This window comes from Corapipo altera, unplaced genomic scaffold (assembly GCF_003945725.1).
Source record: "Corapipo altera isolate COAL_440 unplaced genomic scaffold, ASM394572v1 1, whole genome shotgun sequence".
In the NCBI taxonomy this organism is placed as follows: domain Eukaryota; kingdom Metazoa; phylum Chordata; class Aves; order Passeriformes; family Pipridae; genus Corapipo; species Corapipo altera.
Genome location: NW_020884873.1, coordinates 37,250,561 through 37,266,921, shown reverse-complemented (window position 1 = coordinate 37,266,921; position 16,361 = coordinate 37,250,561). Strand labels below are relative to the sequence as shown.

Here is a 16,361-nt window from a genome sequence, read left to right as displayed (position 1 = left end):
TTTCCAAATTTAATGAAAACTATAATTCTTGGAGAATATTACACACATCTTGTTGGGGGCTTTTTAAAGTATAGTTATACTGGGAACTTCAGCAGGGTTTCAGAAGTTTGTCTTCATAAACAAACAAACAGTTCCTGCCTCTAGAGTTGTTTAGTTCAGATAACCAACATAAAACAAAAAAACAAACAAACAAACAAAAACAAAAACCACACACCAAAAAACAACAATTACTAAACAAAACAAAAATACGGTTAAGTAACTTCTCAAGCACAAGTTGTACTTATCCCACTGCTTAGCATGTGTCATACCTGTGGTGAAAAAAGAATGCTTGTGTTTACAGAAAAAAGGGTACCTCAATGCGATTTTATGTAGTGATTTGAGGTAACCAAAAATCCAAATATTACTTCTTTACCTAATGGAAGGAAGGGTGACAGAAGGATACAAACACAGATGGAAGGAGGGAGTTACACTGAAGTTACTACATACATTCATAGGACCAGAAATGGGTCTTTCCAAACAAGGTGACTAGAAGCCACTGTTGAGGACAAGGCTTGATTGCAGTGTTGCCAGTTCTGTGTGGTCATGGATCAGGTTTCAGAAAACCATGAGGCTGGCTTAAAATCAGAGAGTATCTCAGAAAATATATATTTGGAGTTCTTTGGGTTTGGGGTTTTTTTTGTATCATCTTTTATAGCATGTTCGGCTTCACATTTCTATGATTATCTTCAAGCATAAGGGAAAGAAGCTTACAGAGCAGAGCTTCTCAATCAATTAATTTTCTGATGCTGACAACTGAGACTTTGAGGACAGTTCCAAATATCATCAAAGAAACTGTGAGGGTTGGCAGCTAGCATTGATACAGTGATCCTCTCCACTCCATTCAGCTGATTTCCATGGGGGAGGCTTTGAGCCCCATGCTCTTTCTCTTAGTGGCTGTGATTCATCTGTTGCCTGTCAGGTAAGACAGAGATGGCTACTCAAGCACTCTTTTCTTGTTAAGATTTTTCCCCTGAAACCACTTGGAAATTGTTCTAGGAAACTTTTCTCTTTGCACAAAAGGAACTTAAGGAAGATTTGAGTTGGCATTCTTCTGTCATTGTAATCAAAGCAAAACCTCCCTACCATTTACAAAACACAGGGGGAAAACTGCCACTGGTCTGCTACCGATTTCCAGACCCACAATCTTTTCAATCTCCTCAGCTTGGCAAGACAATCATCAGACACTGAAAACACTATGGTGAAAGCAGCAGCTCCCAAGAGCTGACCCTTCTATGTGCCTATAATACTTGTCATTTACTTACGCTCTGCTTTCACTTTCTTGAGACTATATATGACTATTCATCCTATTGTGTCTTAGTCTGTCAACTAACCATTCAATCATCAAAATCTGTATCAAGTTTAGATCAGCAGCATTACCATGATTACTTAATTATTGTAACTTAGCCTTGCAGGTGGCCGAGCAAAATGCTGGATACTAAAATAAACTTTGGATGGTCTCCACCTTCCAGCCTAATAAGCCATCATATCTATACACTGTATTCCCTAGTCAATGCAAAACCACTATAGACTCCTCTGGGTAAAAGTCTAGCTCCTCCATAGATCATTGTATGCATAATTCAATCATTTATATAAAATAGCAAAGCCCCTAATTAGCAAAGCCTCCCAGGGGCTTTGTTTCTAACTACTTGCATTAATGCATTATTAGAAACCTTAATATTGTCAACATTCCTCTAAGATTTTGAGGGCAAAATTAATTTTGGGAACTCCTTGCCATAATAAATTATTAAAGGAATCTGATTAAAAGATTTTAAAAAAATAATATCAGACTTCTACAAATGAGAATTGAATCTATCTTTTTGCTATTTAGGAAGAAAATGAAACAGGTATTTAGCCCCCTGCCTTTTTCTATTTGCTGAAACAAAGCAGAAAGCAAGTTGAAATGTTTTCATGATTCAGTATTATTCACTTTAGAATGAAACACATGAATATGGAAGAAGCAAAGAGGTGGGATAAAATGGCAGAGGAGTTACTACTGGAGTAACAAACAAATCCTTTGTTGTGTACTATATATATTAATTTACTTAGAAGCCAAGACTGAACCTTTACCTTTGAAGGAGACTGGAGAGCACCATTACCTATGAAATATTGAAAAATGCAAGGAAATATGTTACTCCAAGGAAAACGCTCATTCACATTTGGGATTCTAAGTTAGAGCTGTTACTACAAGGAAGATAATTGGATATATACATTATTGTAGTGGGTTGACCCTGGCCAGATACCAGGTACCCACTAAAGCTGCTCTCTCACTCTCCCCTCTGCAACTGGACAGAGGAGAGAGAAAAAAACCAGCTAAGAATTCGTGAGTAGAGATAAGAACTGGGAGAGGTCAGTTACTGATTACCTTCACGGCAAAACAGACTCAAAGCGCAGATAGTACTTAAATTTGTTACGAACAGGATAAGAGCCAAAGAGTGAGAAATAAAACAGTCTTAAAAACACCTTCCCCCCACCCCTCCTTCCTTCCATGTTCTCCCTCCTCCCCAGTGGTGCAGGGGGATGGGGAATGGGGGTTACGGTCAGTTGTTGTTTCTGCCTCTGCTCAGAGAGAGGAGTCCTTCCCCTGCTCCCGTGGGGTCCCTCCCACGGGAGACAGTCCTTGATGGACCTCTCCAGCATATGAGTCCATCCCTCAGGCAGCAGTTCCTCCCAAACTGCTGTCCCGTGGGTCACTCCTCCATGGGGTGCAGTCCTTCATGAATGAGCTGTACCGATGTGGATCCCCCACAGGGGCCACAAGTCCTACCTGGAAAAACCTGCTCCAGGGTGGGCTTCCCTCTCCACGGGCTGCAGGTCTCTGGCAGGACCCGCTCTATCCTGGGCCTCTCACAGGGTCACAGCTTATTTCATGCATCCACCTGCTCCAGCATGGGCTCCTCCATGGGCTGCAGGTGGGTGTCTGCACCTTGATGGTCCTCCATGGGCTGCAGGGGCACAGCTGCTCCACCATGGTCTGCACCACGGGCTGTAGGGGCCTCAGCTCCAGTGCCTGGAGCACCTCCTGCCCCTCCTTCTGCACTGACCTTGGTGTCTACCTTGTTATTCTCACTCCTCTCTTCCCCGGCTGCAATTTCTTCTGCGCAACAATCTTTTGTTCTTATATATGTTATCACAGAGGCATTACTATTACTCCTGATTGGCTCGACCTTGGCCAGTGGCAGGAAGTCTGTGCTAGAGCCAGCTGGCATTGGCTCCACGGGACAGGGGGAGCTTCTGGCAGCTTCTAACAGAAGCCACCCCTGTAGCCCTCCCCTGTCATCAAAACCCAGCCACAGAAATCCACTACAATTATAAACTTATATATTACATATATATATATATACAATATTATATATACAGTGAAAAAATATAAAGAGCATTATATTGTCACCAATAACCAAGTGAATTAACAAGACATGGAGAGATACTTCCATGAAGAGTGCTACCCAAGTTTTATCCTGAGAAAAACAAGGAAGGAGAAAGGTGATAAGTATTGATGAGAGAAGAAAACAGATTCAAATATTTGGCTCTTCTTGTCCCTAACTTGAGTAGAAGGTGATATTCACTGGAAAAAAAAGTCAGAAAAGCCAAAAGAGATAAGGAAAATACCTTTTAACAAAATATGAAATTAGACCATCGTGACCATTGCCACATGCAGCTGCTGCAGCTCAGAACTAACAAACTATAAATGGGATAGGCTGTTCATATTGTTTTTAAGTTTTATAATTATTCATTCCAAGACTTGCTAGAGTTTTGGAAAAATAGCTTTTTCTTGCTTGGGGGCTTAAAACCATCTGTAAATATTCAAGAATTGGATGAAACTTACATGAATATACAACTGACCTGTTCCTATGGAAACTTCTGAAGATTTTTGCCCTTTTTGCTGAAGCGTCTGGGTTTTGCCCCTAGAGTGGATGGGCCTTGGGTTTGGTCCTGAAGACCAGTTTCCATGTACCTATCGAAGTTCCTAAGAGTTTATCTACAGGCTTATTTGCTGACTCTGGTCCTTCACAGTAGCAACAGGCCTGGATCTTAAGCACGGATCTTTAAGCAGTTAGTCTGGCTATAGAGAACCACCTGACAAAAAACAATGGGCCATTCTTCTTTTAAGTTCCTGTGGTGGTAGATGAAGAATCCTTTAAGCACATATAAACAACAAAGAAATTGGCCAGTGGCATGACAGCAATCTGGGAGTAAGAAAGTAGTGACACCAAGTTACTCCAAGAACCTCACTGCATGCCTAGCCTAACCTGGGACAGCAATAAAGCTATCAGACCACAGTGCATTGAAGTTGACTCCTTCCAGCAAACTGCTCACAGAAGACTTTCTAAAGGGCAGAGTTAATAGGGGGAGGGAGGCTACTGATAGTAGTTCAGTTAGTGATTAAAGGTGAAAGAGATCACAAATTTCAGGGATAGCTTTCAAAATTTTCAAGTTCTTCAAAATCTGGGGCATGTTTTTACCTCTAGAAACTAAGAGGAAGAATTCTCCACAGTTGCATTTGAGGGCAATATTGCATATCAGACAATCAGGATTAATTAGTAGGTAGGACTGAACCTATCACCACTGTAGCTATCAAGTGGGCTATGGAGTTAAGAACCCAATGATTCTTTGTTTTGGGAGGCAATTCCATTCTTCTATGCATATATATTTGCGAAATTTGGAACAGATGTTTTACAGTGTCCAATACTTTTTAACAGAGGAAGAGACAAGTATATGAATCAAACCTGATAAACAACGGCTTGCAACTAGAAGCAACGAGGTCGGTGAGTGCTCTTCCCTGTGTGATTGGCTGTGTCTGAGAGAAGAGCTGCCCCTATGGAAATAAGGAAACTGGTATATATGAATTGACATGTAGCATGTCTCTTCTCTCAGGAGAAAAAGGCCCACCTTTTTTCTGATAGTAGTGTCTTTGTGATCAGATGTCAAATCTTTTTAAACTTTATGTGTCTGCCTTCCTCTGCAAAATAGAAGATGGGAAGCTGGGAGATTACATCATGAAGCTGGGAGATTACACAGGTCATGTTTGCTCAGAGCTTGGAAGATAAAAATTACTGTCTGTGCCCTGCAGAGAGGTTCTTCCCCTGCTCTGGCTGTGTAGTACATGTGGGAAGGCAGTGTGTGTCCAGAGCAGAATGCCCCTGCCAAAAGAGCGGTGCAGGGCTCCTGCACATGACACTGTTCCTCACAGAGGGTGGCACTGTGCAAGTGGTTCTAACTATCATGCTTTGTATATTTTGGGCTGTGATGTTGCCTTCGGACAGTTCAAGAGCACTTTGATAAAGCACACCAGCTGCTGGAGCTGCTGTCTCTTCCAGGGAGAGTTAGAGCCCCTCCAAGTCCCTTCTCTTCCTTCCTACCCTGAAGGGCTGCAGCATTCCATCTGTGTCTTCCTGTCCAGGACAATCACTTTCTGTTTAAATTTGTTGTTTGGTAGTTCTACAGTGAGCTCCAGAAAAGGTCAGTTTACCCCTTCCTCCCAAATTAGACTCAGAATCCATGGCATCACAGTATTTGATTTATGTAGTGGAGACTCCTGCTGCATGGCCAAGGATGCAGTATGGGTCTTCACATTCATAGGAAAGTAAATGCTTGGTGGAAGGCTGCTGCAGACCTTCTGCTGTACTTACATACTGCAGTTTTCAGTAGTTCTGCCATGATCATGACTAAAAAACATTTGAAACTGGACGTTTCCCCAGTCTAGATGAGATATCTGACCAATGTTCCTGAGCCAATGAGATACATAATGTAATTTCAAGTGGCTGAGACTTACTAATGCAGGGCAGAAATAGAAAGTCTACAGGCCATGACTACAAGAGGCAGGAGTGGCTGTCAGGTTTCCCACTGTGTATTAGTGCTGGTTTGGGCAGGCCACTGGGAGCAAATGTGCCCCGGGCTGTCTTTTTCAGCAGACTCATCTGATTTCCCTTTCCATTCTCCGTATGAAGCTTGAAATTCTTGTTGCCCAGGAGCATCCCATGGGTGCCTAGCCTCCTCCCGTCAAGTCACATCACTCTAGAGTTGTACTTGAGCTCCTGGGAGTCACTGACAGCTCCAGAGCCACAGCTGCCCTGTCCAGCTACAAGTACAAATACTCCTAATGACCCTGTGTGGGGGAAATGTTGTTAAACTTAAATTGCTTCGTAAAATACTTTGCAGAGATGTAAGCACTAAGGGCTTTCACTGTTTTTTGATATACTTTTATATGCATGAGTGTTTCCACCTCATACCAGTGCTTTTACAGAACCTAATGATATATTTGCTAAGATAGACAATGAATGCGACTTTGAGTAGGTAATTGGTGAGCTGCAGAAAGAAAATTCTAGGTAGTTCAAGAATTGCTATTTAAAGTTCCTTGCTTTCATTTTCTTACACACATATTTTCAATATTCTTTCATCTCAGGTTTTGGATGAGAAACTTATTTTTGTGAAAGTGCATGCACCTTGGGAAGTGCTATGCACATATGCCGAGGTTATGCACATCAAATTGCCTCTGCAACACAATGATCTGAAAACTCGAGACTCAGCTTTCAACTGGTTTAGTAGACTCTTCAGTGTGGACGAAAATATCATCAAACCTGAGCAAGAGTTTTTCACTGCCCCTTTTCAAAAGGAACATTTGACAAACTTTTATATCCATGACAAAGACGCATTTTTCAATCCTGCAACCAGAAGCCGAATTGTAAGTCCATGGAGTATTTCTAGCATTTAGTCTAAAAAAGAAATTATTCCTTTAATCAAATCAATGTAATTACCTTCATTAAAATATCCTGAAAAATTGAAAATATTTGGGATGCAATAGTCCTGTGGTATTTATGAAATAGCCTGGACAATCTAGAAGGAAAACGTTCCTTACGTTTGTTCCTTTTCCGTTCCACCTAAATTTAAAGGAGGGATTTGAATAATATGTATACCTATGCAATTAATTTTGTCTGCACTGCTTACCCTTTGCTGACTTGACTGTATGTTGAGACAGCTATAGCTGTGTATGATTACTTTCAGATTCCAAAAAATATTTTATAAATTTCAGGTTCATTTTATCCTGTCCCGTGTGGAATATGCAACCAAAAATAATGTGAAAAAGTTTGGCATTAACAAATTACTGGACACTGGAATCTACAAAGCTGCATTTCCCCTTCATGACGTAAGTCCAGTACTTTCAACTAAAATGCACTTTGAAACAGAGATCTGAAGTGTATCTGAGGGGTTTATATCAAAAGATAAAAGCACTATTCATTGTCTTATTCCTTGACTGGTTATTATATCCACATAGAAGAATAAGACATGGTTTGGCTGAAGAGATTTTCTTCCAAGCCACTGTTAATTAAAAATGTAGTTCTATAACTAAAAAACAATATATTTCACTTGAGAGTTGTTAAATTTGTATTCTCTGGGAGGTGTTCAGTAAAGTGCCTTACCTGAGTGATGGTTTCCATGACATACTGTATCCATCAGTTCTAAATCAATTTTAACACTTTCCCTTTCATTAATATCCAGTTTTTCAGTATTAAAATTCCAATCAAATATCAACATTGTTGATAAAGATGTAGACTACAAATCTCACCTTAGAATGTATGAAAGTCTTGCAGAGTGACAAACATTCCCATGGTTCCCAAACAGTGCAGGAAGACTCTGCCCAGCCAGTCCAGTGCCTGATAGGTGATGTCAGAGTCCTGCAGAGAGAAGCTTCACTGGTTTGAATTTCACCTTGCAATAATAACAAATCCAGCTTTTGTAGCTACACTTCTGAAACTTTTTAAGTTACATAATTTAAAGAAGAAAGTTATACTGAAAATTGTTTTGTATACCAAGGCTAGCAATAGCACAGCAATAGGAGAAAGGAAGAAGGAGAAAAAAATCAGATTTCAGAGTATTTGACTAAGGAAAAGCTCCCTGTGAAGCTGTAAATGCAATACAGTGTGCAAAGACTGCGAGCTGATTTTCTGCATTCTATTACGAACCCACACCCCCACACCTCCTCTGCATCAGAGCCAGCATTCTGGGTCTAAGGTGTGTTGTGTCGAGGAGACATTGAGAAAGTGAGAGGTCATTAACTCCTGCAGGTGCTTGGACTTGTCTTAAAATATTCAGGAGGCCTCCAAGGATTTCAAAGAAATCTTTAGGCAGAATCAAGACAAATCATGTTTCTTGTAAGTAAATAAAGCTTTACGGGATAGAATTAATTTAATCTGTGACTATCCATTTTTAAGGATTCTTTTTAAAGATTTAAAACCTGTCATGCAGGCTATTCCTCTCATAGCATGGGGAATTCAGACTCAGTATGACTAATAATTAATGACTGTCTTTTTGTACAATTAAAATTATGTATCTCAGCTGCACTGAAAATCAAAAGTAGCCTGTAGATTTCTACAAACATTGCATCACAGAGATAGAATGGAAAATTCTCTCAAATAAAGTAGGTTTTATTGAAATAGCTTTTTAAATAGCCTAGTAAAAACAACAAGGATTATCTCCATGTAAACTCTCTTTTAAATTTGAAACAAGAGACTAGAGACCCTGGATTTGTCCCACAGACTTTCCCACCTGCACTCTAGTACAGTATTATTTTGAAGCAAAGCAAGCTAGCATGTTAAAGCTAGTTAACATACATTTTAATTCAGCCCTGTTCTCTAATTAGATTGGATCCTTTTTTGTTTTCTATTCCTAAGTGCCAAGATGCTGACATGTGCTTAGATTTAAGTTCATGACAAGTCTCTGTTATTTACAGCTCACATATGTACAGTGTTAGTTTTAGTATTCAATATCTTTCTGACAACGTTCTGTCCTGAATCCTGGTGCGTTCTCAGAGCTGCCTTCCTGCTCCTTTTCCTACCTTGCAGTGAGACTGATCTAAAAGGCTATTCTGGCTTCATGGCATAGGGACAGTCTGTCTCACAGAGACGAGAGCTGAGCTGTGCTGGTTGGATTAGTGCTATCTTTTTCTCATGCTCTTTTTGTTTTGCAGTCTAATTTTAAGCACCTCTCAACCGATCCCAACTGCCCAAATGAACGATATCTTCTTTACAGAGAATGGGCTCATCCTAAAAACATCTTCAAACTGCAACCCCTGGATTTCATCAGGTTTGTGTGACTGGGCCTGGATTAATGCAGAAATTTACATAACGGGTCTGGTTTTGGGGATGTCAGAGAAACATAGGTCAGTTTTGAGGGATGATACATACACCCAGATCAGCTCATGCACAGGAGCATACTTTGAGCTTGCTTTCATGATAAGGCAATTCATGAAAAGTCAACCACTTAAATTTTTTCTTTGCAGGGTATGATCTTTCTCTCTTTTTTATTTTTTTTTTTTGTCATTTCTATCCCTTACAAAAGCATGAAAGTGGTGATAAAAATACCCAGCAGTAATACTGCTGCAATCCCAAAGTTCAAACCAGAGGAATATGACAATATGGGTTGGCACAAAATGTATGAAATGGAGAGCCATTTGAAACAGAAATGTGAATTTACTTGCATTTCAGAAAAAAAAACAACTCTTTCCCCTCCACAGGAAATACTATGGAGAGAAAATTGGCATTTACTTTGCATGGCTGGGCTTTTACACCAATATGCTGACTGTGGCCGCGGTTGTAGGAGTTGGCTGTTTTCTTTATGGATGCCTGACAAAGGACAACTGCACATGGAGGTACATCAGGCCTGTTTTAATATCACGTGCAATTTTGATCAATCCTCTACACAGGAGGACTGGGTTAGGGTTTGCAAGACACTGCACAATAAAACAGACTAAATTAAAGGGCCTGAGATCAACTAACATTGTGGATTTGAAGGTAAAGGTATAAAATATGAGATAAGAAGAGTAACAGATGTCCAGGGACCATTAGACATCTGGGAGTTTGTTATTTCATCATTTTTTATATTTTCTGCTAGGTTCACCACACCTAGTGTAGAAACATGAAGAAAAGAGTGACAATTGGAAGTCAATACAAATTGCCATAATGCATAATTTTCACTATGGTAATCCTTAAAGGAGATATTCAAAGATCTTGATTATTTCCTTCCCCTATTTTGGGAGACTTGAGAAAGAGTAACTGCACAGGGGCCTTCAGCTGCCCAGGATACATTGGGAGGCAAGGCACACAGATTCCCTCATCAGAACACAACAAAATTAATCCATAATTAAATCATGGCAAAATGACTCAGGAAAAAAAATGAACAGGCGTCATTGTGTCAAATGGTCTATAGGCCATCGTGCTGTATACCACCTCCTGGCACGATGTTCATAATCCATGCTAAAGGGCTGTTCCAGAGCTCCACTCCTGTGTCAAATTTATACACATTCAGCCTTTAGCCAGTATTATAATTTAGTTAAACAGCTTGTCTCTCCTCTCTGGTGTTTACCCCCCAATGTATGTGTAGAAAGCATTCATGTTACCTTTCAGCCGCCACCATATTAGGGTAGTATGTATTAGTTAGATGGCAACTCTTCTACCATCTCTTAGGAGACAGATCTGCCATTCCTTGAATCATCTTGGCAGCTCCCCTCTGCACAATTTCCAGTCTGATCCTCTTTGAAGACCACAGGGTAGTCCTTTAGCTCTGCAGCTATTCCTTGTTCTGGTAGGCAGTGTTCTACTTCCTTCTCCCCTCAGGTTTGCTACAATAGGATTGAGCGTGCAACTTTGGATTCCCTAGTGAAGAGTGTGAGATCTTTGAAGAGCTGTTTTATTTTTAATGTGGGCAGTTTTGAGAATTACCACCACGTACAAGGGATGGAAATTATTTTCCTCCTATGTCATCCATTTTTGAGATGAGGACTAAGAATGGAAATATGTTGCCAGGGTGAGGGGTGGGGGTGGAATTCTTGAGAGCAGATCACTAGTAAATTAATTCTTAATTCCCTGAGATTATTGCACTGACCTCATGTGAGAAAAAGGACTAAAGAATTTAGTGTTGGTGAGTGACTGACTAGTTTTGTTTTTAGCCAAGAAGTATGTGATCCCAACATAGGAGGTAATATCATAATGTGCCCTCAGTGTGATAAAGTATGTACCTACTGGAACCTCACCATCACTTGTGAATCATCCAAGGTAACTACATTTATAGCTTATAGACATGATATTGAACTTTACTTGCACTTTCTCTAGTACTACATATAAAACAATGTTGTTCCTCCACTAATGTCCGACAGAATCACTAGAAATTTGCAAATAGTTGTTCCTTTTGATACAGTGACAACTTTGAAAAGTAAAACCAACAATATTAATTGCTCCAATTTGATCTAAAATGAAATTTATTTTTTTTAATGTCACCTAGGTGCTGGTTATTTGATATGGGACTAAAGTGTTATTTTAATTGAAAATTGGTTTCATTTGGAGGTGCTTCTTCCTTTTGGGGGAGAGAAAGATTCAGTTACTAAAGCCATGATTCAGTAGCTCTGAATCAATTTTGCTAAGGAAATGTTTAAAAATTGTTTTGTCATTTCTGAATTCTGCCCCCTCCCTCCATAAAGAAGTTACCTGGATCTGTGCCTTGAACGTGATCTGTGTTTTTAAGGAGGAGATGGGTACAAGGAGAGGCTGTTGTTGGCCGTGACAGAGGCTGTGACTCAGCCATGTCCTGTTGGCTGTGACACAGCCAGAGTCTTGCTCTTTGTTCCTACCTGGAGAAACCTGACTTTCTTTCTCCATTACCTTGTCTCACTAATGTTAGCCTTTTGTCATTCCTCTCCATAGATTCAGCCCCAAAACTGTGATTTTTCAGCTATGCATCAAAAATATTTTGCCCAGCTTTAATGGGCACACTGAAAGGGTAAAAGAAATAAGAATGCAGGGAAAAGGCTATGATGGAAAAATGAAAAAGGCAAATTGTGACTAAAGAGGTATCTCATCAGAATGTGTTTTTACTAACTTATTTGTTGTCCTGCTTATGAGAACCAGATGTGTGCACTGCCTTTTTGTGGCTGTATTAAAAATACATAACTCTATACTGAGTTCCCAGACCAGAAGCACTGTTTTTACTCTTCCTATGCAACAGATGGAAGGAGTTTGATAGCACACCATTTTACTATCCTTCTTACTGCATATTTGGCTCATATTTTAAATTCTAAGCTTTGCATTTGATTTCCTTAATTTACGGAAGGATGATGTACATGGACAGAAATTGAGGAAACACTATCAATACAGATTGTTTATGAAACTACATAAAAACTAAAAATCAACATGTTCAGTAAACAACTTCCCTTCTGGATCAGTGTAGAAAAATAAAAATGGTCAATTATATTTTAAGCCCTTTTTTTTCACCTTTTCCATGTTTTCCAGAAACTCTGTATATTTGATAGCTTTGGAACACTGGTATTTGCAGTATTTATGGGGATATGGGGTAAGTCAATTTCAACAACTGTGGTTTGTTATCTAATTTTGGCCATACCTCCAGCATCAGCCAAGAAAACATGCATAAATTTGCAATTACTTCATTTTCTAGCACTTAGGAATTCACTGGTAAGTAGTTCCGTAGAAAATATGCACAGGAACTGTTTTTTAGCATCATAGGAAAACAGAAAAATTGTTGACTTAAAAGTTGATCTTCAGCATCTGTTTGGTTTTGTTTCACTTGGAGAAAAGTCTGAGAAGTGGTTACGGCTGCCTCATGTTCATCCAGCAGGAGCCAGCCACATGCTTAAGTATATTTGTCAGAGAAGCTGGGTATTTTTCCAAAGAGTTTTGGAGCTGCCTGTGCTATTAAGAGCTGTGTGACTACACAAGGCAGTTGAAAAATAGTAATTTATTGTATTTCCCAGGAATTTTTTGTTCCCGTCTTTATTTAAGAAGCTGATTGTAAAAAGTGTGGTAGTTACAAGCACTACACTTGTCTTTTAGCAGCTAAAATGTATCTGAAACCAGGATGCTTCCCACAGCTGAAACCATTTGGTACTGTATTCAAGGTATTAGACAAGGTTTATTTTCCTGGAAACATATAGCAGCTGTGTTAACTAGCTTTTGTTGCACAGACTTATCCAGTAACTATAGAACTAAGTTGAACATTAGCACTGTATACAGGATAGTATAGAGAAAATAACTCATGTAATATTTTGAAGTTATATACAAGCTGACAAGAATATACACTGTATTGTTATTTCCCTAGGATGACCTAAAGTGCTTCAAAATAACTCTTGCTTTAAAGAAATGTAAGATGAAATTTATAATTTCAAAAATAAGTTTTCTTTCAAAACATATGCTAAAATCAAAATACCAGCAGGAAATTCACTAAATAAAAAGTTATTAGAAGTTTGATACCAATGTAATCTACCCTGTCATGTCAATAGTTAATTTATTTGCAATTTTGTTTTTAATTAAAATTGTGTTGCCTATTTTGAAGAATGGTTCCAAGAGCAATAATTACAAAGTTAAACTTCATGGCTATAGTGATGGCTGCAAGGTCTATTAGTATTCTTGTTGTAAGCCCACTATATAAAGAGGTGAATCATATCACAGAAATTCAGCCAAAATTGTACTGAATCCAAATGACCGATGGGCCTGGTGCAATTCCAGCTGTAATTTTCGTCTTGCTCTAGTACTTTTGTAGACCTTCTGGTCCAAAACAATTAAAATAATATTAGACTTTTAGATATATTATTGCATCATTATCATCAATACACTTCTAATAATTGCAGTTTTGTATGCATATGTGTGTGTATTCCCTTCAGAAATTTTAAAGCATTATAAAACACCAGAGAATTTGGCCTGAGGAATTAGCCCTCTGTACATTAATGCTCTGCCAATTCTTCTGTGATGGTACGACTGGCAAAGGTCATGAACAAGAGGCAGCTTCCACTTCACTTGCTGCCCTCCTTGGATCTCATCCCTGAGCAAGATCAGTTAAACCAATATTCTCTAATGGAGGCGTTTCTTTTCAGGCCTCGGTGACACAGCTTCAGAGGCAGAATACGTGGGCCATACTGAGTGGCAGTGTTGAGGGATACACAAAAGAGGGCACCACAAATTACCAGCACGAGGTGGAATTAATGCTCTGATCTCTTGATTCTGAAATGTCATTTCTTTCCACCGTTAAAGCAATGTTGCTTCAAAATAAAAGGAAAATGTCAAATCCAGCAACAGCTCCTTTCCTACTCTGAAAGACACAACTTGGCAAGTAGAAATTGTCTTTGTATCAGGGCTGGGAGAGCTGTTCCTGTGTTTTGTGCCCTTCTTCCACTGTTAGCACATGAGGCTATCATAACAGAAGTCCCTGCACTTCTGGGCTCTCCAGTAGCGGCTGAATTTGCAGCTGGAGCAAATTACTATAGCCTGTAGTTTCCTGTGCTTTGTGCTAGGCAGCAGTTAGAGGTTTATGAAAGACTGATATCTTTGCTCTGCAGGAGAAAGCAGATGAGATCCTCTGGTCCACTGCTTGAAATGTCCTTGCGGGTTCTATTAATCATAAAGTAGATGAAAAGTCCTTATGAAAGAGGCCCCTGAATAGCCAGGGGAGCAGGGTTTCCTGGGGTTTTGCCAGTGTGCAATGCCAAGGTCATCTCACAGCCCAGCCCATAGATTTTCCTGGGTTTTAAATATTTCAGTTTGGGGATTATCAACCACACCAGATTTTGGACATAACCTTTAATGTTTGGACTTGTAACTGCATGCCATTAAAGTTTCATCATTCAGGATAAGGGGGCCAACCTAATTTAAAAAAACCCCTATTTTAAGGTTAATTAGTCCCAGACAATGAGAGTAATGAGTGTAGTGTTGGTATACTAACTCCTCCTGGAACCAATACTTCAGAGCCACAGCACTCATTTAATCTGAGGATGAGCTGTCTTCAGTAATGAAGCATCCAGGTGTACTGGAGAGCGTGGTACTGACACCCATCATCCTGAGCTCCTCCCAGCCTTACCAGCTGGGTTTATTATTGCCTCTGCTGCCAGATCTGCCTAATGTTTTGAGACAAAGTAATGAGTTTGACTGGATTCATGTCTAGCCAGTACCACTGAGGCATCTGTGTACCTGGTCCCTCAGTGCTTCCAGTTGTAGGAGCACAGTCTAAGGAAACTGCTAGTCCAGCCCAGAGAGTTTCTAAGTTCCATGCCATGCAAAAGAGCTGCAGTCCCTTCAGATTCATGCTATCAGAGGAGGAAGGGCAGCTGTGTCTAAGCTGCTTTACCTGAACCATCCTTGGTTCTTGTAGTCTGCGAAGTGATAATTCGTCTACACAAAAATCGCAGCTCGAATGAATATGAGCTCTTCCCTGTAATAATTCTTGGCATAGTAAGTTTTATTTTTCTAGAAGTCCTGCACTCTCCAGCATTTTGTCTTCACCTATTCAACCAAATTGCTTTCTTAAGCATCCCATGATAAACTTTTTAAAAGCAATCTATAATAGGAAATCCCAAGTGTTCATATTCTAGCCTTAGGCAGAAAACAAATATATTAAAAAAGTGTATACATTCTTTAGCATGTGGTTATTACACCTCAGGTTTCTCTTATTAAAGTACACATCTATCCAAAACCATAGTTGCATAAAGGAGTAGATCCATTTGTTTTCACCATTGCATTAGCCAATAAGGGTTTTATTCCATGTCTGTGGAAGGCCGTGTGGAAAACTGAGCCACATGTTTTAGCCCAGGCGGTCAAGCAGTGTCCAGTACTCACATGGTATTGCTCATTTTGTCTGTCTTTTGGACAGTTACTTTGTTTTTGGAGTTTTGGAAGCGACGACAGGCTGAACTGGAGTATGAGTGGGACACAGTTGAGTACTTGGAGCAAGAAGAACAAATTCGCCCAGAATATGAAGCTCGGTGCACTCATGTAGTAATGAATGAAATCACACAGGTAAGGAATACTTTGATAACTGGTGATGGTTACTGCAATAGATATGTTTGTGAGCAAACACTATGAAAATGGTGAATCTGGACTAGAACTCTGTAAATCAGCAGCGCTTCAAGTTGATAAACTGGGCTGAAAATAGTGAACTTATAAAGTACAAATGCGTGGGGAGGGAATTTGTACTAAATTGTAAGCACCTTAAAGTAGTTGCCTGCTTGAGGAACTTGCACTGCTGAGGTTCCCATTATAAATAAACAGAAGTAGGCATCTTCCCCAGCTTATGAAACTAAGTCTACTTTATTAAATACCCCAAGAAACGATTCAGTGTTGCTGCCAGAGCCCAAGATCACAGAACATTTGGTATCTTTGCCTATGAATGCATCAGGAAAAGAAAAGGTGAAATAGAGGGAAACATGTTCCATTGTTATATATCATGCCAAGACTTTTTTTAATCTAAGATGTTTCTGTTTGAAACATGTATAAATAGCTGGTGTTGCTGACTGCATGTGGATGCAATTACGATTAATAACAGAGATTAATAAC

General features: G+C 39.6%; 1 protein-coding gene across 2 annotated transcripts in view; it reads left to right on the top strand.

Moving 5' to 3' along the window:
- Nucleotides 1-16,361, top strand: part of ANO6 (anoctamin 6) — an 87,053-nt gene that overhangs the window by 38,558 nt on the left and 32,134 nt on the right. For both annotated transcript variants that reach the window (XM_027661929.1, XM_027661919.1), the window contains exons 4-11: nt 4,737-4,802; nt 6,440-6,718; nt 7,067-7,180; nt 9,002-9,117; nt 9,548-9,682; nt 10,979-11,084; nt 12,315-12,375; nt 15,679-15,824. In XM_027661929.1, the coding sequence (XP_027517730.1) occupies nt 4,737-4,802; nt 6,440-6,718; nt 7,067-7,180; nt 9,002-9,117; nt 9,548-9,682; nt 10,979-11,084; nt 12,315-12,375; nt 15,679-15,824 (1,023 nt within the window). The remainder of the gene's footprint in view (nt 1-4,736; nt 4,803-6,439; nt 6,719-7,066; nt 7,181-9,001; nt 9,118-9,547; nt 9,683-10,978; nt 11,085-12,314; nt 12,376-15,678; nt 15,825-16,361) is intronic.